Source organism: Panthera pardus, unplaced genomic scaffold (assembly GCF_024362965.1).
Source record: "Panthera pardus isolate Hobbes unplaced genomic scaffold, ASM2436296v1 HiC_scaffold_16, whole genome shotgun sequence".
Classification (NCBI taxonomy): Eukaryota; Metazoa; Chordata; class Mammalia; order Carnivora; family Felidae; genus Panthera; species Panthera pardus.
Window position 1 is genome coordinate 1,915,825 of NW_026526721.1, and position 25,292 is coordinate 1,941,116.

A 25,292-nucleotide genomic window follows, 5' to 3' on the forward strand; every position below is an offset into this window, starting at 1 on the left:
TGACAGTGGCATAGGACCAAGTAGAAGAGGAGGGGGAGGGAGCCCTGGGCCCTCTGCTGCCATCCGCTCCCCCTGCGGTGGCCAGAGGACGCAGAGCCCGGAGGCTCAGGCCGTGTGGGAGCAGGAAAGCCAGACTCTCTGCTGCCTCAGGCCCTCACTGTGTCCCTCCCTAGGGAACTGGCCGTGCTACCAGGAAGGCGGGCCAGCCTGTGTCACCTTGGCCTCTAGCTCTGGGGGTGCCTGTCCTAGGGGGCAGCTTCAGGGAGGAGCAGGGTGGCAGCCGTATGAGATGGGACAGCTCAGCCCGCTGTACGTGCCTAGCCACCTGGCCGGCTGTCCTCCGTGCCTACTTGCTTGGTCCGTGTGCTTGGGATCCCGGACCGCGTGTCCCGTGGGGCGCCCTGGAGGGGGCCTGAGCCCCAGCCCGAGGGGCGGCGGGCAGAAGCCAAGCGGCCATTTGGAGAGGCCGGGCAGACCTCGGGGTGCGGGAAGGGCAGCCTGGGGGTCAGTACGTATGAGTCCTGCTCCCCCACCCCCCGCCCCACCACCAGAGATGTGGGCATCTTCCCACTTACCTGGGATGTGGGCCTCAGGGGCCCGGTGCAGTGGGGGTGGGGGGGTGGGGGGCCGGGTCTTAGGGAACAGTGGATGTGGGAGCATCAGACCAGGTGTCGGAATCCAGGAAATGGTCAGGAGGCAACCGGGAGGAGGCTGCACAGGGGCTGGCGTCCTCAGTCGGTGAGCACCGTACCCCCGCCGGCCGTGCCTGAGAGCCACGGTGGGGGCTTCTTCATCCTGGTGTGGGGTGGGGACAGGCCAGAGGAGAGGCTGCTGGGTGTGGGCAGCCAGCGAGCTGCAAGGGGGAGTGTGGCTCAGGCGCCCGTGGCTGCTGACGGCGTGGGGGTGGGCGTCCACTGTGTCCCACGAACCTCGGTCTTGGTTAGAGAGACAGCTTTTCTGAGATGGACCCGGGGGCCACGTGCTGGGGCCGGGGGTCCCCTAGGGCCCACGGGGGCCTGGCCTGTGGGGTTCCCAGAAGCCAGCACCAAGTGTCCACCTTCACCCTGACCCTAGTGTGTCCACAGAAAGACAGGAGGTCGGCAGGAGTCAGAGGTGGCTTTATTAGGACCCAGAGGTGATGTCACTGCTGGGGTGGGGCCAGGTCTGCTGGGGGACAAGGAACACCCCAGAGCTCATGGGGCTGGTGCCGCTGGGTGCCCTTGTGCAACTGGGGTCAGGGCAGATGTGGTGAGCATCCCAGGTCCCTGAATAAGCGGCCAGGCCAGGAGGAGGGGCTCTCCTTCCCCTGGTGCTTGTGCAAGCCACAGGGGGCACAGCTGGCTTGAGGTCAGCGTCCTGCCCGGAGAGGACCCTGGGTGATGTCTAGGAAGGCTCAGCAGCAGGACTGGCCCGAGGCGGGGCCACAGCAGGCAGGGCGGGGGCACACAGGGCGGCAGAGCAGGGACACGCAGGAGGCAGGGCGGCAGCAGCTGGACCGGCAGGAGGAGGCAGGGGCGCAGCAGGCGGGCCTGCACACGGGGCGGCAGAGCAGGGACACGCAGGAGGAGGGTCTACAGCAGGGGCTAGGCTGGCAGCATGAAGAGGTTGTGCAGGGGGAGTCCTCGCAGCAGACAGAGGTGCAGCAGACGGGCTTGCAGCAGTCTTCCTGGCAGGGGGGGGAGGTGCAGCAGGACGGCTGGCAACATGAAGAGGTTGTGCAGGGGGAGTCCTCGCAGCACACAGGGGTGCAGGAGAAGAGCTTGCAGCAGACAGGGGTGCAGCAGACGGGCTTGCACACGGGGCGGCAGAGCAGGGACACACAGCAGGAGGGTCTGCAGCAGGGGCTGGGCTGGCAGCAGGAGGGGGCTGAGCAGGGGGAGTCCTCGCAGCACACAGGGGTGCAGCAGACGGGCTTGCAGCACACAGGGGTGCAGCACACGGGCTTGCAGCAGACAGGGGTGCAGCACACGGGCTTGCAGCACGCAGGGGTGCAGCAGTCTTCCTGGCAGGGGGAGGAGGTGCAGCAGGACGGCTGGCAGCATGAAGAGGTTGTGCAGGGGGAGTCCTCACAGCAGACAGGGGTGCAGCACACGGGCTTGCAACACACAGGGGTGCAGCAGACGGGCTTGCAGCACACAGGGGTGCAGCAGACGGGCTTGCAGCACGCAGGGGTGCAGCAGTCTCCCCGGCAGGGGGAGGAGGGGCCGCACAGGAGGGTCAGGCAGGGGGCCGGGGCGCGGCACGGGGGCTCGCAGCAGCTCTCTGGGCAGTCGTCCACCTGCCAGGGGGAGTCGGGGCAGGAGTCCGAGGCCCCGGGCAGGCAGACGCGGCTGCCATAGCTCAGGTCGCTGGAGCAGACGGACAGGGTGGACGCGGCCATGGCGGGGCAGTGGGGCTGCGGGAGGGAGTGGGTGTGAGTGTGTGTGCGAGTGTGTGTGTGTGAGTGTGTGAGGAGCTCCGGCTGTCTGTCGGCTTTTATACCTCTCAGGTGTGTGTTGTCCCAGCCGACGGCTCACATGTCTCCTTCCTTGTTGGTGTTTTGGGCTGTGAGGACTGTCATTAGGGCCTATTCTGTTGTCGTGTCATGATCTTGCCTCAGCTTGTAAACCCAGGACAGCGCTCGTCAGGGCTGGTTGTCCCTGGCATGAGCCTGGTTCCCCTGGGACACGTGCAGGGAAGGCATAGCCTCTCTGGGGCTGACTCCGCGGCTCCCACCTGGCCGGTCATGTGCCGGGGCCCCAGGTGATGGCTCTGGGCTCATGTGCTGTGCTCCTGTGGACCCAGCCTGGACCTGACCTGGAGCAGCTGGCCTGGCCCATGATTGGGAGAAAAGAGGACAGAGGTGCGTGTTGTAGGGCACGGGCAATGTGGGACTGACCCTTCTGAGTGGGCTTATAACTTCTGTGGTCCCGATGTCAGCCATGGCCAGCAAGGAGGGGGACGTCCTCAGACAGGACTGGACCTCCCTTCCCCAAGGAGGAGCTGGAATGTCCCAGGAGGCCTACACTCCCTAGGTCCTTAGGAGGAGCAGATTCAGGGACTGACCTTTGGTTCCGAAATCTCGTTCCCCCGAGCCTGTGGTCAGTGGTCCTGGCAGAGGCAGGTCCCCGCTTGGGGCCTGAGGGTGGGGTGAGATTTAATCTGGAGGAGTGGGCGTGGAGCAAGGGCGATATGGGGACCATCCATCCAGGACCCTCCATCATTGCTGTATTTCAAAATTCAAAGGGAATCTTTTTGGAATACAAATCAAGGATGTTGAACTATAAAAAATGTTGACAATGTGCCTGATGGATGAAAGTCAATGAAATTGATAAAGTCCTCACAATGAAAGGAGAGGGTACAAAAGAGTCACACACAACGTTCAAGACATTCAGATTTCCACTAAGCACATGGCAACTACTTCAGTTTAGTAATAATCAGATGTTCTCAAAGTAAAACAAAATGTCCTACCTGTGAGCTCAACAAGATTTACAACGTTGATCACTTCCAGTGCTGCTGAGTGTGGGGGCTCACTCCCAGAAGCCCCTAGCAGGCATGATTTTTACAAACAGAACCCATAATATATAAAATTTATGATCGTATCCATTTTATTCTATTTTTTAAATTTTTTTTAATGTTTTTTATTTTATTTTTGAGACAGAGAGAGACAGAGCATGAATGGGGGAGGGTCAGAGAGAGGGAGACACAGAATCCGAAACAGGCTCCAGGCTCCGAGCTGTCAGCGCAGAGCCCGACGCGGGGCTCAAACCCACGGACCGCGAAATCGTGACCTGAGCCGAAGTCGGACGCTCAACCGACTGAGCCACCCGGGCACCCTAGATCATATCCATTTTAAAGTGCACAAGTCAGTGGCATTTACAGGAGTCACAATGTTGTGCAACCCCAACCACCCTCTACTTCCAGAACATTCTCATCAATCCAGAAAGAAATCCCGCACTATCTCGGAGCCCCCCTCCCAGCCCCCGTCCGTCACTAATCTGCTCTTTTCTCTATGGCTTTGCCTGTCCCACACATTCCACAAACAAGGAATCCCGCAGCACGTGGCCTCTTGTGTCTGGCTACTTTCACTGAAAATCATGTTCTCCAGGTTCGTCCGCGTTGTAGCAGGTGTCCCTGCTCCGCTCCTGTTCAGGGCTGAGTAATATTCCACCAAACGGGGAGACCACATTGTACTTACCCGTTCGTCAGTCAGTGGACATTTGGTTGTTTCCACCTCTTGGCTGTCGTGAACAGTGATGCCGTGGACATTTTTGTGCAAGTTTTTGTTGGAATAGCTCTTTTCGGTTCTCTTGGGCGTATATACCTAGCAGTGGGATTGCTGGGGCAGATGGTCACTCTGTGTCTACCTTTCGACGAACCGCCAGACCACTTTCCACCGCAGCCGCGTCATTTTACATTCCCAGCAGTGAGGTGCGAGGCCCCAGTTCCTCCGCGGGCTCCCCAACACCGGTTCCATTGTGTTCGGCATGAAAAACATTGGAGCCATCCTAGTGGGCGTGAAGTGGCATCTTCTTGTGGTTTGGACGCGCATTTCCCCGATGACCAATGACACGGGCTTCCTTTTGAGTGCTTGTTGGCCATTTGAATATCTTCTGTGGAGAAATATCTAGTGCTTTGCCCATTTTTAATTGGGTTATCTATCGTTTTATTGTTGAGTTATAAGAGTTTGTTATGTATTCTGGATATTAAACCCTTATCAGAATTATGATTTGCAAATATTTTCCCTCATTTTCAGGCTGGCTTTCACTCTCTTGATAGTGTCCTTCAATGTACAAAACTTTAACTTTTGATGAAATCCAATCTATCTATGTGTTCATTTGTTTGGTGTCATAACCCAAAAAACCATTGCCAAATCTAAGGTCATGCAGATTTACCCCTATGTTTCCTTCCAAGAGTTTCATGATGTCAGCTCTTATATTTAGGTCTTTGATGCTTGAGTTACTTTTTATATATGGTGTGAGGTAGGGTTCAACTTTATTCTTTTGCATGTGGATGTCCATTTGTCCCAGCACCATTTGAAGAGACTATTCTTTCCCCACTAAATGATACTGATACCCTTGTTCAAAATAAATTGACCATAGAAATCCATTTATTTCTAGACTTTCAATTTTATTCCATTAACCTATATATATGTAAATCATTATGCCAGTACCACTGTTTTGATTACCGTAGCTTTGTAGTAAGTTTTATTTCTCCTTTCTAATTTGGATATATTTTATCTTGTTTTCTTACTGAACTGTTCTGGCTAGAACTTCCAGTACAGTATTGAATAGAAGTGGTGAAAGTGGGCCTCCTTGCCTGTTCCTGGCTTAGGGGACGGCTTTCAGTCTTTTGCCATGGTGGCTGATGTTTGCTGTGGGTTTTTCATCTGCCCTCTTATTATTTTGAGGAAGTTATTTTCTCACAGTCTGTTGAGGGTTTTATTATGAGAGGGTGTTGCCTCTTGTCAAATGCTTTTTCTGTATCAGTTGAGATGATCGACTAATGTCGTTTTGCTAATGTCGTGCATTACTCTGGTTTTCATGCGTTGCATCACTCTTGCGTTCCTGGGATAAACCCACTTGGTTATGGTGTATGATTCTCTTAAAATGCTGCCAGATTTTGTTTGATTGTATTTTGTGGAAGTTTTTAAAATCTTTATCTGTAAAGATTATTGATCTGTAGGTTTATTTTGTTGTCTTTGTCTGGCTTTGATATCAGGACCTCACAGAATGATTTAGAAAGTGTTCCCTCATTTTCTGTTTTTTGGAGGAATTTGAGAAAGTTTAGTGTTAATTGTTTTATAACTGTTTAGCACAACTCATCACGAAATCATCTGGTCCTGGGCTTTACTTTTAGGGGAGGTTTTCAATGACAGTGTTATCTTGTTACTTGTTTTATGTCTGTTCCAGTTTGCCTATTTCTTCTTAAGTCAGTTCACTCACTTGAGATTCAAAGATACAAATACATTGAAAAGAAAGGATGGAAAAAGATATTTCATGCAAATAGTAACCAAAAGAGAGCTAGATGGCTATAATAAAATCAGACAAAATATACTTTCAGTCAAATATTGTTGTAAGAGACAAAAGGACATCAAATATTGATAGGGGCACCTGGGTGGCTCAGTCGGTTAAGCATCCAACTTCAGCTCTGGTCGTGATCTCACAGTTCATGGGTTCAAGCCCCACATTGGGCTCTGTGCTGGCAGCTTGGAGCCTGGATCCTGCTTCAGATTTTGTGTCTCCCTCTCTCTCTGCCCCTCCCCAGCTTATACTCTGTCTCTGTTTCTCAAAAATAAATAAAGCATTAAAAAATATTGATAGAAGTGTCAATATATCAAGAAGATATGACAATTATAAACACATATTCACCCGGTAGCAGGCCCCTAAAATATACGAAGCAAAAATTACAGAATTGAAGAAATAGTTTCAGTTCTACAACAATAGTTGGAGACTTCAATAAGTCATATCCACTAATTAAAAAAATGACATAATAGAACAACTAGATCAAAGATCAATAATGAAACGAAGGCTATAAACCAACTAAATCCATGACATATACAAGACATTTAACTCAACAACAGCAGAATGCATGTTCTTCTCAAGTGCCCATGGAACATTTTCCAGATTAGACCATATGTTAGGACACAGAACAAATCTTAGTAAATTTTAAAAGACTGAAATCATACAAAGCATCTTCTCTGACCACAGTGAAAAGAAACCAATAACAGAAGAAAGATAGGAAAATTCACAAATATATGGAAATTAAACAACACACAGGGAAACAATTAATGGGTCAAAGAAGAAATCACAGGAGAAGTTAGAACATACCTTGGGATGAAAACACAATAAACCGGTACTTACAGGATGCAGCAGAAACAGTGCTCAGAGGCAGATTCATAGCCATCAACACTTAATTTAAAAAGAAGAAACATTTAAATCCATAACCTGACTTTACATCTTAAGGAACTAGAAAAAGAAGAGCAGACTAAACCCAAAGCTGGCAGAGGAAGGAAACAAAGCACAGATTAATGACATAGAGGGGTAGGAAAACCACAGAAAGAATCCATGAACCCAAAAGTTGGTTCTTTGAAAAGAGCAACAGAATGAACAAACCTTTAGTTAGACTAAGAAAAAAAGAGAGAAGACTCAGATTAAAGAAAAATGGGGACATCACTGCTGACCTTACAAAAAGAAGAGTACGGTGAACCACTCGACACCAAGGAATTAGATGCAACACACAAACCCTTATAAACACACCCACTACCCAGTCCGACACCCTTGCTAGAGTTCTTCATCCCTATGTCTCCAAGTTTAGTGCCCTTTTATTTCAGCCCAAACGGTCATTTCTTGTGGGGCAGATATATCCACTAATAATGAGCTCTTTTAACTTTCATTTACCTGGAAGTGTCTTAAGCTGTCCTTCATTTGGAAAGTGTATGTCTAACATGGACTTCTTGGTTGGTGGTCTTTTCGGGACTTTAAACACATCATCCCACTGCCGCCTCGCCTCACATTTCTGATGAGGAATTGGCTATTATTATTCCCACTTGCTGCTTTTAAGATTCTCTTTGCCTTTGCCTTTGGATAGTTTGGTGATAATGCATCTTGGTGTGGATGTCTCTGAATTTATTCTACTTGGAGTCGTTTGAGCTTCCTGTATGTGTAGCTTCCTATGTTTCTTTAAATTTGGGAAGGTTTTGGCCATTATTTCTTCAGAATTTTTCCTGCTCCTTTCTCTCTCTTCTTTCTTTTGGAGATTCCTGTCAAGTGTATGTTGGTCTACTTGAAGGTGTCCCCACAGATCTTGTAGTCTCTGTTCATTTATCTTTATTCCTTTTCCCCATCTACTCCTCATACAGGAGTATTTCAACTGGACTGTCTTCATATTTACTAATCCTTTCTTCTCCTGATCACATGTGTAACTGAGCCCTGCTGGTGAAGCTATTGGTTCAGTTATTGTGACTCATTCAATGACCCTAGAATTTCTTTTTGGTTCCTTTTTATACTTCTGTCTCTTTATTGACATTCTCAGTTTGATGAACATTATTCTCTTGGTTTCTCTTAGTTCTTTGTCCACGGTTTTCTTGAACTCCTAGAGTATAGTAAGAGTTTATTTAAAGGCTTTGTCCAAAAAGTTCAATCCCTGGGGTTTTTCAGGGACATTTTCTGCTAATTGCTTTTTTCCCCTGTGAATGAGCCATCCTTTCTTCCTTCTTTGCACACTTCATAGTTTTTGTTGAAAACCAGAGATTTCCAATATTATAATGTAATCATTCCAGATATCAGATTCTCTCCTTCCCTATAGTTTGTTGTTGCTGATTGTTGTGACCTGTCATTGTGTTTTGTTTAGTGAACCTTCTAAACTATTTTGTAACAACTATACTCTTTGTCAGGTGTGGTCACTGTTCCATTAGGTTAGTGGTCAGATAGTGGTTTGGCACAGAGTTCTTTGAACACCCCTGGAACCAAACAGTATTTGTGTCCAGTCTTTGTGCCTGGGCTCTGCTTGTGTGTTGGGCCATGCCCACAACCCTGGGCTGGGCGTTTACAGCTCTTCACCTCCACTTCCTGCCTTTCAGAGCGGGATGTGCAGCCAGCAGTGAGTGCGTGGGGCCTTCTCAGGTCCTTTGTGAGCACGGGCCCCTCGTGGGCATGGGTGGGGTCTTCTGGACTCGCGGCCATCTGTAGAAGCATTGAAAGCCCTATTCCCCCAAGAATTTCATTCTTCAGGCTTTCTGTCCTCGGTGTTTTGGGGTGTCTTCTGTTTGCCACAACTGATACCCTTTCCCCAGGCGGCAAGGGGTTAAGTTGACAGACACTCTGTGTAGCTCCTTCTCTGCCTTGAAAGAGTTCCGAGTTAGGAGAAAGAAAGCCAAGTCTTTGGTGTGGGCGCCTCCAGAGGCCACTGCACAGACAACCACCCTTCTGGTAGAACAGGGGAACGGGCCCGCTCTCTCCCTCCAGCACCAGGCCCCTCACCGGGACCAAGTCCACCAGGCTGCAGTCGCTTTTGTCTTGATGAAGCATTCCCTTGGTTGTTGTAAACCTTCGGCCATTTCCCACAACTCAAATGAAACTGACTCCCACAGCTTTGCCAGTTTCTTCAGTGTCTGGGGCTGGGGAGCGGGCCCTTAGAGTTCCCTATTCCCGGTCTTTTCTGACATCACTCTCAGTAGGCACACTTTTCAAAAGTCCTTTAGAGGGCACTTGTTGGGATCTCTCAGGATTTAAAATTGGCAAACGCTCTGACCTGGAAGTCACTTTGGAACTTAGGTGTGGTGAAAACGCACGCCAGTGCACACAGGCAAGTGGTGAGGACCTCACAGTGCGCTGTTTGTGATAATCAAAAGGAGAGAGAATTTAGATGCCCGTTCTCCTGTTTCTGCAAAAATAACAGACTCTTTTGAGAGAGAGAGAGAGAGCAGGAGAGAGGGGCAGAGGCAGAGAGAGAATCCCAAGCAGTCTCCACACTCAGTGTGGAGCCTGACGTGGGGCTTGATCCCACAGCCCTGAGATCATGACCTGAGTGGAAATCCAGAGTCGTATGGCCAACCAACTGAGCCCCTGAGGCGCCCCTGTTTCTGCATAAATAAAATGGCATATCCACACTTTGGGAGGCTATATGTCTAGGCAAAAAGGAACAGAGAGAAGGTATTATTCTCTATCAAGTTGGCAAAGATAGAAGAACGTGGGCTCCCCCCTCCCCTGTGGGACAGCCCGCACCTGTGCCCACCCCCTGTGGGACGGAGCTGCTTCTACCCACGGCGGGTGGTGGTGTCTTTGTTCCCAGCCCAGGTGGTGCCCACAGATTTCCCCAAGAGCAAATCTTCATACCTATGATGGTGGCCGGACAGCAGAGCGATGGCCCGAGGTAGACACGGCTGCCGAGTGTCACGTGCAAGAGCCCTCGGCCCCCGAGAGGTGGCGATCTGAGCCCCAGAGAAGAGTGGCAGAGGCCCTTGGGCGCTGGCTGGTGGCCACGTGCTTCCCCTGAGCCCCCATTCCCAGATGAGCTGTGGGTCTCTTCGTCAGCAGAACAGCCACAGGAAGCAGAGGGAGAGGGTGTCAGACATGTGAGGATTCGCTGGGGGTTATTCTTCAGACGGGGAGTTGCATGGCCTGCCTGACCCCGGGGTTGTGTGGGGCTGAGGGGGTCAGCTCCTCGCCTGTCAGGCCGCGAATGCCCAGGAGGGTCCATGGTGTCTGCCTTTCAGGGCATCCTGGGGACACTTTGGGGGCATTTTCGGGGGGGGCTGCAGGTGTGGCTGGCTCAGGCCTGGAAGGAGTTCACGGTGATGGATTCACTGGCTGTGAAAGGGAAAGGCTGGCGTGGCTTCTTCCTGAGTCGAGAGTGGCCTTGGGGGCTCAGCAGTAAGCAGGGTCCTACAAGTGACGGCTTAAGTGACATGGGCAGGACCCCGAGGGGAAGCTCACGGGTGCGTGGCCGGCTGGGCTGCAGGAGCTCCCACGACCCCGGGGAGAGGGAGGTGAGCAGGGACACAGCCCAAGGTCTTGGGGGGAGCTGGCTGGCAGCCTGTGGAGCTGCTGGTGTGGCACGTGGGGGCTGGGGGCTGGAGGGAGGTCAGCGTGGAGGTCGGGGCTGGTCTGGAGGCCACTTCCTTGGGCGGCCCTTAAATGGCGTCATGGCAGCCAGCCACACTGTCTCTGCTGTGTTTTCCCAACTTTGTCCCGGGAGCATCTCTCTGTGGGACTCTCCTCTGGCTGTTATGAACATGTCTGCTTGGAGACCGGTTCTCCAAGTAGGAGAGCTCTTCTGGCTTTGGATAGAAGCCGCAGGCTTCTAGAGCGTTCTGTGTCTACTACGCGGAGAGCCTCAAGTTTAGCCACGGCTCAGGGGGTGGGTCAGAAACTGCCCTCAGCACTACCTTCGGGCCTGGCCCCAGTTCCAGGGGACCCTGCTCAGCTCCCCTCCAGCTGTCTCAACCCCCTGCCTCCGGGGTGAGGGGTCCCGGGACCAGTAGCAGTGTCTGGCCAGAGCCAGTGACCCCCTTCTAGACCACGCTCACTTCAGTGCCAACCCCCCAGATGCCCACCCAGGTGTCCCCAGGCCTGCCAAGGGCACACATGGGTCCTTCCATGGTGTGCCCAGGGTGCACTCCCCAAGGCCCCAGGGGCCCGAGGGCTGGTGGACGGGGCTTGTGAGGAGCAGTACGGGGCTGGGAAGAGGAGGGCAAGGCTGCGTTTGCACCCTCACCCAGGGCACTGACCCTGAGTGTGGGAGCAGTCTGGTCTGTTTCGGGCTGTTGGGCATATGCTTCTCAGTCCCCCTCTGCCAGCGGGGCCCCCGACACTCTGTTTAGCCTGTAGCCTTCTGGTACCTTCCCAGCCACCATGACCACTCTTTGTCTCAGGACTGTCCCAGCTGCAGCACAAAGCACATGACAGAGGCCACCTGGTGGTCGGTGGGGACAGCCACCCCTGTTCAGGTGTGGGCCAGGCTTGGACCCGCCATGACAGCCAGGAACTGCCCCGTGGGCAAAGACTGGCAGGTGCCCTCAGGTGATCGGAGAGCGGGCCCTATGACAGCCGGTGGCAGGGTGGCCCTTTGGGCGTGCACCATCCACACCACTTGGGCCACGTCACTCAGACCCAGAATCCCATGTCTCCTGTGACGTGTAAACGTGCAGACAAACATCATCCTGGGGCCAAGAGACGCTTCTGTCCCAGAAAAGGAGTTCTGCCGCAGGGCAAAGTTCACGTCTACGAAGTTCTCCCACAAAGGCAGCAGCCGGAGCACCGCCTGGACGGGGCTGGCCGTCCCGTGTGTGGCCTCAGCTTCCTCGTCGTGAGGGGCGTGAAGGGGTCTGAGAGCAGGGACCACAGTGAGATTAGCTCCCGAGGCCTCCTGGTGCCTACAGCTGTGAGGCCCGGAGAAGGGCTGGGCCAGGCCACTGCTTCTTGGGAATACATCCACGGAATGGCAGGTGGGCTCAGAGCGTTCAAGACCGTGCGCCTTGCGGGAGCGACAGGAGAGCCCAGAGGGCCCGGGCAGGAGATGCATACCAGACGGGATCAGCAAACTGGGGCATGGGAGTTTATTAGCACAGCTGCAAGGGGTCTACACGGCTGGATGGACGGAGGCAAGGGGCCTGAGCCAGAAGCACACGGTCGGTGTGGACACATACTGGAAGGGTCTTCACCAGCTGGGCTGGCACGGCTCCAGAGACTGGAGAGAAGCCCGCAGAATCGCAGGTCACGTGTGCAAACCACTCAGGACAAGTGTTCCTAGGGTGGGGGCAGGGGCCGGGGCGGGACAGTCCCGGCCACCGTGGTGGTGACCTCGCTACATATCCCCGCCCTTGTCAGCAGGTGCCCTCACGTGCGGCCAATGTCACCCAGAGGTCAGAGCGGACTGTCACCTACAGCACTCGGTACATCGTGGCCTGACGGGGTCCTCAGTTCACAGGGAGGGCCCAGCACCATGACTCCGTGTCCCTCATAGCCCCCCGGGCGGAGCCCAGCCTACCGGATGGTGGCCCCAGAGTCTGGCCCGGGACCGCCTGGGGGTCCTGCCACCCACCCTCATACTTTTCAAACCTAGTCGATTTCCATGAAAGGCTGGAGCACCGCCTGCCCCGCTCCGTCACCTTTCTGCTAAATGGGTAGAGCCCGCGGGAGGACCACAGGGCGACCCCAGGCCCGTAGAGGCTGTGAGCCTGGAGCCCCCAGGCCTGCTTGTCTGGGCCCGGTTTGCCCGGATGGGGCAGTGGGTGGAAACGGGCCAGGCCACGACCCGTGGGCAGGTGACCAGCCTGGGAAGCCCTGGGCACCGGGCCCACCGGCACGGAGCTTCCTGGGCCAGGGCGTGAGTCCCACCTGTGGCCCTGCCCACAGGAGTTAGGCCCGCCTCTGGGACTGCTCAGTCCCTCGTTCCTAGAAATGTTTGTGGCTGGAAGAGACCGTGTCTGGGCCAAACCCCGGGGTCCCCGCACCCCCATGAGGGTCAGATGAAAGGAAGCAGATCAGCTGGCAAAGTGAGTTTATTGGGGTACCCAAGGAGGTACTGACAGGTTAGGAGTCGAGGTCAAGTGACCTGAGCGGAGAAAGGGGGAGGGAAGGACAGGTGACCCAGAACAGGTGCAGGTGCCCCCTGGGAGCAGAAGCTCCAGGAAGCCACGGGGTCAGCGTTCCTGGGAGGCAGTAGGTCAAGGTCAGGTCAGGAGAGTGGACACGTGGAGGACCCCATCCTGGGTGGGGGCAGCCACCTAACACAGGTCAGGACTGACTGAGGGGTGGCCGGGAGGACCACAGTCACCAGGTGGGACCTGAGCCCAGCTGGCCCTGGGGGGACGTGCCCATCAGCAGCAGGACTGGCCTGAGGCCAGGCCACAGCAGGCAGGGCGGGGGCACGCGGGGCGGCAGAGCAGGGACACGCAGGAGGCCGGGTGGCAGCAGCTGGGCCGGCAGAGGGAGGCAGGGGTGCAGCAGGAGGAGGCAGGGGCACAGCAGGCGGGCCTGCACACGGGGCGGCAGAGCAGGGACACGCAGGAGGAGGGTCTGCAGCAGGGGCTGGGCTGGCAGAAGGAGGGGGCTGAGCAGGGGGAGTCTTCGCAGCAGACAGGGGTGCAGCAGACGGGCTTGCAGCAGACAGAGGTGCAGCACACGGGCTTGCAGCAGACAGGGGTGCAGCACACGGGCTTGCAGCAGACAGGGGTGCAGCACACGGGCTTGCAGTGCATGGGGGTGCAGCAGTCTTCCTGGCAGGGGGAGGAGGTGCAGCACGCGGGCTGGCAGCATGAAGAGGTTGTGCAGGGGGAATCCTCGCAGCACACAGGGGTGCAGCAGACAGGCTTGCAGCACACAGGGGTGCAGCAGGCGGGTCTGCACACGGGAAGGCAGAGCAGGGACACGCAGGAGGAGGGTCTGCAGCAGGGGCTGGGCTGGCAGCAGGAGGGGCCTGAGCAGGGGGAATCCTCGCAGCACACAGGGGTGCAGCAGACGGGCTTGCAGCAGACAGGGGTGCAGCAGACGGGCTTGCAGCACACAGGGGTGCAGCAGACGGGCTTGCAGCACACAGGGGTGCAGCAGTCTTCCTGGCAGGGGGAGGAGGTGCAGCAGGCGGGCTGGCAGCATGAAGAGGTTGTGCAGGGGGAGTCCTCACAGCAGACAGGGGTGCAGCAGACGGGCTTGCAGCACACAGGGGTGCAGCAGACGGGCTTGCAGCACACAGGGGTGCAGCTGTCTCCCTGGCAGGGGGAGGAGAAGCCGCAGGCCGGCCGGCAGCAGGAGCCGGTGCGGGCCGACTGGCAGGGGCCGCACAGGAGGGTCAGGCAGGGGGCCGGGGCGCAGCACGGGGGCTCGCAGCAGCTCTCCTGGCAACTGTCCACCTGCCAGGAGGATCCAGTGCAAGCACTGGGTGAGCAGACGCGGCTGCCACGGCTCAGGTCGCTGGAGCAGACGGACAGGGTGGCCGCGGCAATAACACAAGTCCTAGAGCAGCAGGGGTCAGCCATGCTGGAGTTTTGTGCCGGGAGCGGAGCTGGACGGGGGTGTGTGTGGCAGGTGCGAGGGCGAGGTGCTCCGGGCCAAGGGCTTTTATATCCCTCCCTGGGGTGCCGTGCGTCGCCGGAGTCTCGACCGGACTTCCTTTTCCTTGTTATTGCCGGCGTGTCTGCTGACGATGCTGATTGGTTTACCTCCTGCGAGGTGTTTGCGGCACCATCTCCAAGACCCTGCGTGTGTCTGGTGGTGGCTCGTGTCCAGAAAGCAAAGCCTGGGATGCAGAGTTTCCGTTGGCTGAAAGGCCGGTGGTTGGGTGTGTCCACTCCCGTTTTGCTTGTGTGTCTTTGGTGTGAATTCCGGTCTCTGCAGGTGCTCCGCACGTGGCCCAGACCCTCCTCGCTGAACGAGGCTGTGTTGGCCGGAGGGGTGTCCCCTTGCCGGCTCCACCTGCAGACTCTGGCAGGTGCGCCCAGCCCTGCCGAGTGCGTGTGACTCCCGAGGTCCGTTCCAGACCCTGTTCTTAATTCCCTGCTTATCTCAGTTACCAAACGATGTGCGTTATTCTGTTCTCTCCCGAGTTTGCAGTTTCATTATTTTCTTTTAACTTTTGACTTTTTTCCAGTTTTTATGTTTATCACCTGGTGCTCATCACAGGTGCCCTCCTTGATCCCCATCACCTGTTTCCCCCATCCCCCCACCCACCTCCCCTCAGTTCTCTGTAGTTAAGGGTCTGTTTCTTGGTTTGCCTCTCTCTCTCTTTTTTCCCCTTTACTCATTTGTTTCAGTTTTTAAATTCTGCATGTGAGTAAAACCGTATGGTATTTGTCTTTGACTAATTTTACTTAGCATAATACTCTCTAGTTCCATCCAGGTCTTTATAAGATTTCAGTTTTTTCAAAGGCTGAGTAATATTCCGTTATATGCATATATCTATCTGTCTATCTCTGTATCTACACACACACACACACACACACACACACACCACACACACGCGCGCCCCTTCTTGATCCATTCATCAGTCGATGGAAGTTTGGGCTCTTTCCAAAATTTGCTGTTGTAAGTAATGCTACTATAACCTTTGGGGTGCATGTACCCCTTCAAATCAGTATTTTTGTATCCTTTGAATAAATACCTAGTAGTGCAATTGCTGGGTCATAGGGTAGTTCTATCTTTAACTTTTTGAGGAACCCCCACACTGTTTTCCAGAGCAGCTGCACCACTTTGCATCCCCCCCAACAGTATAAGAGGGCCCCCCCCTTTTCCACATCCTTACCAACATCTGTTGTTTCCTGAGCTGTGAACGATAGGCATTCTGACAGGTATAAGGTGGTATCTCATTGTGGTTTTGATTTGCATTACCCTGATGATGAGTGATGTGAGCATTTTTTCCTGTGTCGGTTGGCCATCTGGATGTCTTCTTTGGAGAAGTGTCTATTCATGTCTTTTGCCCATTTCTTCACTGGATTACTTGTTTTTTGGGTGTTGAGTTTGAGAAGTTCTTTATAGATTTTGGATACTAACCCTTTATCAGATATATGATTTGCAAATACCTTCTCCTATTCTGTAGGTTGCCTTTTAGTTTTGTTGGTTGTTTCCTTCTCTCTGCAGAAGCTTTTTATTTTCATGTAGTCCCAGGAGTTAGTTTATTTTTGCTTTTGTTTCCCCTGCCTTGGGGAATAAATATAGAAAAATGTTGTTATGGTGGATGTAAGAGCAATCACTGCCTGTGTTCTCTTCCAGGATTTTTATGGTTTCAGGTCTCATATTTAGGTCTTTATTTTGAGTTAATTTTTGTGCATGGTGTAAGAAAGTGGTCCGGTTTCGTTCTTTTGCACATTGTCGTCCGATTTTCCCAACACCATTTGTTGAAGAGACTGTCTTTTTCCCTTTGGATATCCTCCCTTGTTTTGTCGAAGATTAATTAACCATATAACTCTAGGTTTATTTCTGGAATTTTCTATTCTGTCCTATTGATCTATTTGTCTATTTTTGTGCCAGTACCATACTCTCTTGATGACTACGGCTTTGTAATATAACTTGAACTCTAGAATTATTATGCCTCCAGCTTCGCTTTGCTTTTTCAAGGTTGCTTTGGCTATTCAGGATCTTTTGGGGTTCCATACAAATTTTAGGACTGTTTGTTCTAGTTCTGGGAAAAATGCTGTTCGTATTCTGATAAGGATTTCATTACATGTGTAGATTGTTTTGGGTAGTATAGACACTTTAACAATATTTGGTTTTTCAACCCATGAGCATGGAATCTCTTTCCATTTCTTTGTGTCCTCTTCAGTTCCTTTCATCAGTGTTCTGTAGTTTTCAGAGTATAGGTCTTTACCCCTTTGGTTAGGTTTATTCTTAGGTATCTTATTATTTTTGGTTCAATTGTAAATGGGATTTTTTTCTTAATTTCTCTGTCGACTTCTTCATTATCGGTGTGTAGAAATGCGACAGCTTTCTGTACATTGATTTTGTATCCTGTGACTTTACTGAATTTATTTATCAGCTCTAGCAGTTTTTTTGGTAGAGTGTTTCGGGTTTCTTATCTATCGTATCATGTCATCTGCAAACGGTGAAAGTTTGACTTTCTTCTTACTCACTTGGATGCCTTTGTTGTTGCTGTCTGTTGCTAAGACTTCTAGTACTATGTTGAATACAGTGGTGGGAGTGGACATCCCTGTCTTGTTTCAGACCTTAGGGGAAAGGCTGTCAGGATGATGTTAGCTGTGAGGTTTTTATATATTGCCTTTGTTTTACTGAGGTATGTTTCCTCTAAATCTACTTTGTTGAGGTTTTTTATCATGAATCGATGTTGTACTTTGTCAAATGTTTTTTCTGCATCTATTGAAATGATCATATGGTTCTTATCCTTCTTTTATTAATGTGGTATATCACATCAATTGCTTTGCAAATATTGAACCATTCTTTATATTGAATAAATCCCAATTGATTGTGGTGAATAAGTCTTTTTAAAGTATTGTTGGATTCAGTTTGCTAATATTTTGTTGAGGATTTTGCATCTGTGTTAATCAGGGACATTGGCCTGTAGTTGTGTGTGTGTGTGTGTGTGTGTGTGTGTGTGTGTGTGTGTGTGTGATTTCTTTATGTGGTTTTGGTATCAGGGTAATGCTGGCCTCATAGAATGAATTTGGAAGTTTTTCTTCCTTTACTAGTTTTTGGAATAGTTTGAGAAGAATAGGTATTAACTCTCCTTTAAATGTTTGATAGAATTCCCCTGTGAAGCCATCTGGCCCTGGACATTTTTTTGTTGTTGGGATTTTCTTGATTATGGATTCAAATTCTTTGCTGGTAATTGGTCTGTTCAAATTTTCTATTTCTTGCTGTTTCAGTTTTGGTAGGTTATATGTTTCTACGAATTTATCCTTCTCGGTTGTTAATTTGTTAGTGTATAGTTTTTTTAATGTTCTCTTATGATTATTTGTATATCTGTGGGGTTTATTGTTATTTCTTTTCTCTCATTTGTAATTTTATTTTTGGGTGTCCTTTCTCTTTTTGTCTTGATTATTCTGGCTAGAGGTTTATAAATTTTATTGAATTTTTTTTTTTCAAATAACTAGCTCTTGGTTTCATTGATCTGTTTTACTGTTTGTTTTATTGTTGTTTGTTTGTTTTAGTTTCTATATCATTAATTTCTGCTCTGATCTTTATTATTTCCCATCTTCTTTTCGTTTTAGGCTTTATTTGCTGTTCCGTTTTTAGATCCTTGAGGTGTAAGGTTAGATTGTATATTTGAGTCTTTTCTTGCTTCTTGAGGTAGAGCTGTATTGCTATAGACGTCTTTCTTAGAACTGCCTTTGCTGCATCCCAAAGGTTTTGGACCCACTTGTTTTCATTTTCACTTGTTTCTATGTATTTTTTTAAAAATTTCTTTAATGTTCTGGTTGACCCATTCATTCTTTAGTAGGATGTTCCCTAACCTCCATGTATTCGTGTTCTTTCCAGAGTTTTTCTTGTGGTTGACTTCAAGTTTCATAGTGTTGTGGTCAGAAAAGGTGCATGGTATGACTCCAGTCTCTTTAGATTTGTTGAGGCTTGATTTTGGCCTGATATATGATTTATTCTGTAGAATGTTCCATGTGCCCTTGAAAAGAATGTTTATTCTGCTGCTTTAGAATGGAATGTTCTGAATATAGCTGTTAAGTCCAGCGTGTCATTCAAAGCCACTGTTCCTTGTTGATTTTCTGGTTAGATGATCTGTCCATTGTTGTAAGTGGGGTGTTAAAGCCCTTTACTATTGTATTTTTATAAATTAGTTTCTTTGTGTTTGTTATTAACAAATTAGTTTCTTTGTGTTTATATATTTGGGTGCTTCTCTGTTGGGTGTGTAAGTGTTTACAGTTGTTATATCTTCTTGTTGGATTGTCCCCTTTATTATTATATTGTGTCCTTCTTTGCCTCCTGCTACAATCTTTGTTTTTAAATCTAGTTTGTCCTATATAAGTGTGGCTACTCCAGCTTTCTTTTGACCTCCATTTATACGATAAATGTTTCTCCATCTCCTCACTTTCAATTAGCAGGTGTCTTTAGGTCTAAAATGAGCCTCCTGTAGGCAGAATATAGATGGGTCTTGTTTTTTTTTTTTTTTTAATCTATTCTGTCACCCTCTGTATTTTGATTGAAGAGTTTAGTCCATTTACATTCAAAGTAATTAATTGATAGATATGTATTTATTGCCATTTTATTGTTTTGTGGTTGTCTCTGAAGATTTTCTCTGATCCCTTTTTGTCTTTCTTTCATGGTTGAGACTTGCTGGTTTTCTTTAGTGATGTATTTGGAATTCTCTTTATTCTTTGCATATTTATTAGTAGGTTTTGACATATGGTTACCATTAGGTTTGTATATAACCTCTTCTGCATATAGCAGTTCATCTTAAGTTGATGTTCATTTAATTTTGAACCCATTCTTCTTCTTCTTCTTCTTCTTCTTCTTCTTCTTCTTCTTCTTCTCCTTTTAATTTTTGAGAGAGAGAGAGAGAGAGAGAGAGAGAGAGTCTGTGAGTGAGGAAAGGGCAGAGAGGGAAGGAGAGAAAGAATCCCAGGCAGACTCCATGCTGTCAGCGCAGAGCCCAGTGTAGGGCTCAATCTCATGAACCATGAGATCATGATCTGAGCCAAAATCAAGAGTCAGATGCTTAACTGACTAAGCCACCCAGACACCCCATGAACCCATTCTTTACTCCTCCCCATATTTTAGGTATATGTTGTTATATTTTACATCCTTTTATTTCGTGAGTTCCTGGACTGACTTTTTACAGAAATATTCATTTTTTACAGAAACATTCATTTCTTACCTTCATACTGCCACTTTTGGTCATTCTTTCCACTCAAATAATCCTCATTAGTATTTATTGCAGGGCTGGTTTAGTGGTCGTGAACTCCTTTCATTTTTGTTTGTCTGGGAAACTCTTTATATCTCCTTCTATTCTGAATATTAGCCTTGCTGGATAGAGTATTCTTGGCTGAAATTCTCCCTTTCAGCACTTTGAATATACCATGCACCTCCCTTCTGGCCTGGAAAGTTTCTGCTGGAAAATCTCCTGCTCGCCTTAGATGTTTTCCCTTTTAATATAATTCTTTTATCTTGCTGCTTCTCATATTTGTTCTTTATCACTGTATTTTGCAATCTTAAATACAATATGTCTTGGTGTGGACCTGCTTTTGTGTATTTTGTTGGCAGTTCTCTGTGCCTCCTGCATCTAGATATCTGTTTCCTTTCCCAGACTAGAGAAGTTTTCAGTTATTATTTCTCTGCCTTCTTTTCTCTCTCTTCTTCTTCTGGGATCCATATAATATGAATTTTATTACATTTTGTTACATTTCATGGATTCACTGATTTCCCTAAGTCTATTTTCATGTTCCATAATTCTTTTTTTTTCCTCTTTATTCACCTTTGTTGCTTTCCATTACTCTGTCTTCTAGGTCATTGACTCATTCCTCTGCTTCTTCCAACCTGCTGTTCATCCTATCCAGCATGTTTGTCATTTCATTTATTGAAATTTTACCTCTGCTCTTATACTTTATCTCTGTGTTAATGGTCTCACTGATGTCCTCCACTCTTTTCTCAAGTCCAGTGAGTATCCTTACGATCATTGCTTTAAATTTTCCATCAGGCATGTTACTGATATCTATTCCTCTTAAATCTCTTGCCGTGACCTTGTCCTGTTCTTTCATTTGGGACAAATTCCTCTGCCTTCTATTTTGCCTAAGTCTGTGTGCCTGCTTCTGTGTGTTAGGAGTCACTCTCCTGTTCTTAAAGGTAATGGCCTTATGAGGAAGAGGTCCATTAGGGCCCCTAATGTAGTGTTCCCTGTTCCCCAGAATCTGATGCTTCCAGGAGTGTCTCTGGTGTGTTCTGTGTGTACTCTGCTGTTATGTCCTGGCCACTTTATCTTTCAAGCCAGTCATCTCTAGGCTCTCTTTGCCTGTTGTGGGAAGTGTTTGGTTCCTGGCCTGAATGTGGCACATTTTAACGATTTGTGCTCTGGCCTGCTTGTGAAATGAGACCTGTTGCCACCACCACCGGAACCAAGGTCTTGCAAAACTCCTGTGTTGGGAAGTGCAGTGTGAGCAGGGGTTTGGGCTGGTCTTCTAGGGGAGGGGAAATGTCATGCTGGGACTGTGGTGAGCATGACTGGGAAGGGTGGTTCTTCTGGAACACGGGGGAATGACGCTTGGTGTAAGCAAGGTAGATAGCCAGTGTCAGCACTGGGCTGGTTCCTGCAGGTGGCCCTGTGCTTTTGATGGAGGTTGTAGGAGGGAGATGGCATTGGCCAGTTCCTTTGTTCACAGAGAAGTCTCTCCGTGAATGCTGCCTCTCTTGGATATGCTTCTAGATGAGCAAATAATATCCCCACTGTGTGCCCCAGGTGCTCTTCAGATTGCTGTTTCCATGCTGTATGTCTGTGGACTGTTAGCCTGTCTCTTCTCCAAGAGCAACCCAGTGTCCTCTGCGCTCTCCCAGAGACAAGCACACTGATCTTTCAAACTCCAGGCTCTAAGCCCCACTGGTTGTAAGAATTCATGAAACTTGGGCCCTTTCACTTTCTAAGCCACTTGCAGTGGGGCTTTGTTTCCCCCGTGTGCTTCCCTGTGTGTTAGTCTGTCTCTCCCCCTTCTCCACAACCACTGTTCCTTTCCCACTGCAATGGCCACGATCTGTTTCTCTTTCAAGCCACATCTCTGCACATCCTACCTTCTTTGATGTGACCTTTTCTCTCCCGTTAGTTGTGGGGTTTGTTCTGCCAGTCTTCAGATCAATTTCTGGGGTATTTAGGATGATTTGATGGTTATCTAGTTGTATTCATGGGACAAGGCCAGCCTAGGGTCCTCCTACTCCACTACCATCCTCCCCCCTTCTTGAGTCTTCAGTTTTAGATACGATGTGAGTTTCTGTTGTGGAGGAAGGCACTTTCTCATATTTTCCACCAGGCCCATAAAAAGTTCCTTTTCCTAGAAGGCAGCAAAATTTGGTTAAATCAGTGTCAAATCTGTATCATTTTAACCAAGGTGTATTGCTTATAGCCAGGTCTGTGTAGTGGAGACAGACTTAATTTCCTCATTTGTACATGTTTTGCTTTTGCTTGTGTTTTTCTGTTCTTAGAGTTAACAATTGCTTCTTATGTTTATTTGCTTATTTCTTTGTGTACCTATCATTAAATCATCCCCAAATCCTCTGACTAATGTATCCCCAACGTCCACTCAAGAAGGTTGAACATATTGGGTAGTCTGCCAGCTTCATTTATTTTGTGGAAACATCTCTCCAAGAACTCTTTCTATTTGTGGGCTGTTGTCTGCTGTCTATTCCCTCAGCTGCACGTGTGTACAGGTGTCATCCAGGGATCTCCCCTCACCATTGTCTTTGGATTTTCCTCCATATCTCTCCTACCATGAATCTCTTATTTCCTGAATGTGATGTTCTTTTCTTTCTGGATTTATGCCTTTATTTTGAGGAAGCACACCCTCTGGTAGCTTTCTGAAAATGGGTGCATGGGAGATAAATTTTTGAGCATGACATAACTAAAAATTATTTTATTTATTCTCCACTTATTCTTGATTAATAATTTAGCTGGGTATAGTCCTCTGGATTGGAAAGGTTTTCCCTTAGAATATTTTTTTATGTATATTTATTTTTGAGAGAGAGAGAGGCAGAATGAGAGAGGGGAGGGGCAGAGAGAGAGGGAGACACAGAATCCAAAGCAGGCTCCAGGCTCCAAGCTGTCAGCACAGAGCTTGATGTGGGGTTTGAACTCAAGAATTGCGAGATCATGGCCTGAACCGAAGATGGGCGCCTGACCAACTGAGCCACCAAGGCGCCCTTCCCTTACAATATTTTGTTGAAGACAGAATGTTTCCAGAATCCCAAGTGTTCCCTTGTGCTGTTTCTCCATTAACCCACCTCCTCCAAGGAGTCGCTATTCCACCTCATCTCTGCATGGATTGGTTTCGCCTCTTCTGCCTACTCCTTGGTTCATGGCTCCTTTTGTTCAACACAGGGTCTGTGATAAGCATCCATGTTGCTGCAGATTCAGTAGTTCGTTCTTTTTTTGCTGTGCCATAAAAGTTGTTACATTAAACCTGCTATGTGTTATTGATTCACTCTCTTTCCCAGTGATGGAGTTTTGGACTGTTGCCAGAATTTGGCTAATATTAATAATGCTGCTATAAAAATTCCTGTGCATTTTGTTTTTGGTGGACATATCTGTCAATATCTCTTTAATGAGATTCCATGAGTGGGATTTCCAGATCAAATGTTAGGCACAGGTGCAGTTGAGCAGATATATTTTTTTGTCCAATGGCTTTCTAAAAACATTTACATTCCCACTGACCAATCTTACGACTTCTAGTCACTCTGAATCTTTTATAAAAGAGGTATTGTCAGTCTTTTAAAATTTTTACCCATTTTGGAAAGGGTGTAGGGATACCACATCATTACATTAATTTGCATTCCCTGATGAGTAAAGCTGCTCATTAAACATTTGGATGTCTTTTCTTGTGAGGTGCCAGTTCAAGTCTTTTGCTTGTCTTTTTGTTAAAAGTAGGATTATTTGTATTTCTCATTGGCTTATAAAAATTTATTATATATTCCAAATATGAGTTAGTTGTATGTATGCAGTGGTGTCTGATAAATGTTTAATAATTGGCTCTCTATAAAACAAAACAAAACAAAACAAAACGATCCCTGATTTGTTGCATGTCCCTGCTTCTGTGCTGTAAACACACCACAGCTACCACCATGATGTTCTGAGCACAGACCTGGGAAGAGCTGATACACGTGTGCTTCAGCACTCCATTAGATATGAGCATTACACAGGACTCTTCCTAGAGGGGGTTTCATTTCCTCATCCTCTTGATGGCGTCCTTTTAAAAGAGTCAACTTCAGGGGCACCTGCGTGGCTCACGATCTCACAGTTCGTGGGTTCGAGCCCCGCGTCGGGCTCTGTGCCGACAGCTGGGAGCCTGGAGCCTGCTTCCGATTCTGTGTCTCCCTCTCTCTCTGCCCCTCCCTGGCTCATGCTCTGTCTTTCTCTCTCTCAAAAATAAATAAACATTAAAAAAAAGGTCAACTTTATTGAGGTATGATTACATACTGGAATGTGTATCCATCTAAAGTTTCCATTTGTTGAGTTTTGGGAAAATCTACCCCTGCATGCCCACTGCCATGAGCAAGATAGAGAACTTTTCCATCATCCCCCAAATTTCTCATGTGTTCTTAATCCCACCTCCTTTTAACCTTGACCTGGGAAATTACAGATCTCCTTCCCATCTAGGTTAGTTTTGTCTTCTCTACAGTTTCACATAAATTAAATTACATTGCACCAACTCTTTGGGTTTGACTTCCTCCCCTGAGTATATTGAGATGTATAAACATGTACGTGGTTGCCTTCTTTCTGTGCTGAGTAGCATTCCATTGTGTGGATATAACACAATTTGTTTATCCACTCAGCTGTTGATGCACATATGGCTAGTATGAACATTCATGAGCAATTCTTCATGTGGACTTGTGTTATCTTTGCTCTTGGGTAAACAGCCAGGGGTGGAATGTCTGGGCCACATGGTTGGCATATGATTAAGAGACTGCCAAACCGGTTCCAAAGTGACTGTACCCGTCCACGTTCCCACAGGCACATGCGTACGCTCTGGTTCTTCCACATCCTCCCTGACACTCGGGGTAGTTAGACTTTCTGACGTGCGGCGTAGACTACCCCGAGTTAGTCTGGTTAGTTAGGCGTCCTAATGGATGTGTTGTGGTTCATGGTGTCCTTTGACGAATAGGAGTTCCTAATTTTAACGAAGTCCAACACGGTGATTCTTTCCTTTTATGTTTAGTGTTTTTTTAATGTACTATTTCCAGTCTTTGCCTACCACACATGGTGAGGATATTCTCGTGTGTGTCCTTCTGGACCTCCACTATTTCACCTTCCACACGAAGCCCTAAGATTCCTGCCTCCCCTCCATTAATTTTGTGTGTGGTGTGAGGTAAAAGGCAGTTTGTTTTGCCCATATGGAGAGCCGGTGGACCCGTCTCACCACTACCCCGCTGAACCGCAGCGACATCCTGATTGGGGATCAAGTGGCACTGGGGGTGAGGGTCGTTACTGGGCCCCTGGGAGGCCCCTTGGTCTGTAAGTCTGGTCCACATCTGGATCTTGTGCTTTGTGTGACAGATAGTGTCGCCCTGTCCTTTCAAGTTCTCCTAGGATCCCTACCTTTTCAAGTGTCTTAGCTTTCCTGACACTGGTTTCAGGGATGATCTTTTCCTAGACAGTTATCCCCTTTGCCTAAAAAGTTTGATTGTGTTGACTTAAAGATGTATATTTTTCTGTAATTTCAC

General features: G+C 48.9%; 3 protein-coding genes across 3 annotated transcripts in view; 1 reads left to right on the forward strand and 2 right to left on the reverse strand.

Moving 5' to 3' along the window:
• Positions 1 to 25,292, forward strand: part of TSPEAR (thrombospondin type laminin G domain and EAR repeats) — a 157,233-nt gene that overhangs the window by 51,966 nt on the left and 79,975 nt on the right. The gene's annotated exons all lie outside the window — the stretch shown is intronic.
• On the reverse strand, positions 1,105 to 2,405 carry LOC128777215 (keratin-associated protein 10-7-like). Its single transcript, XM_053903003.1, has one exon. The coding sequence runs from the start codon at positions 2,378 to 2,380 to the stop codon at positions 1,394 to 1,396; it is 987 nt and encodes a 328-aa protein (XP_053758978.1). The 5' UTR covers positions 2,381 to 2,405; the 3' UTR covers positions 1,105 to 1,393.
• LOC109256958 (keratin-associated protein 10-8-like) lies at positions 12,965 to 14,522 on the reverse strand. The gene has a single exon (XM_019432732.2). The coding sequence runs from the start codon at positions 14,453 to 14,455 to the stop codon at positions 13,301 to 13,303; it is 1,155 nt and encodes a 384-aa protein (XP_019288277.2). The 5' UTR covers positions 14,456 to 14,522; the 3' UTR covers positions 12,965 to 13,300.

Coding starts and splice junctions, on each gene's coding strand:
- LOC109256958 (XM_019432732.2), bottom strand. CDS start 14,455: ATGGCTGACCCCTGCTGCTCTAGGACTTGTGTTATTGCCGCGGCCACC.
- LOC128777215 (XM_053903003.1), bottom strand. CDS start 2,380: ATGGCCGCGTCCACCCTGTCCGTCTGCTCCAGCGACCTGAGCTATGGC.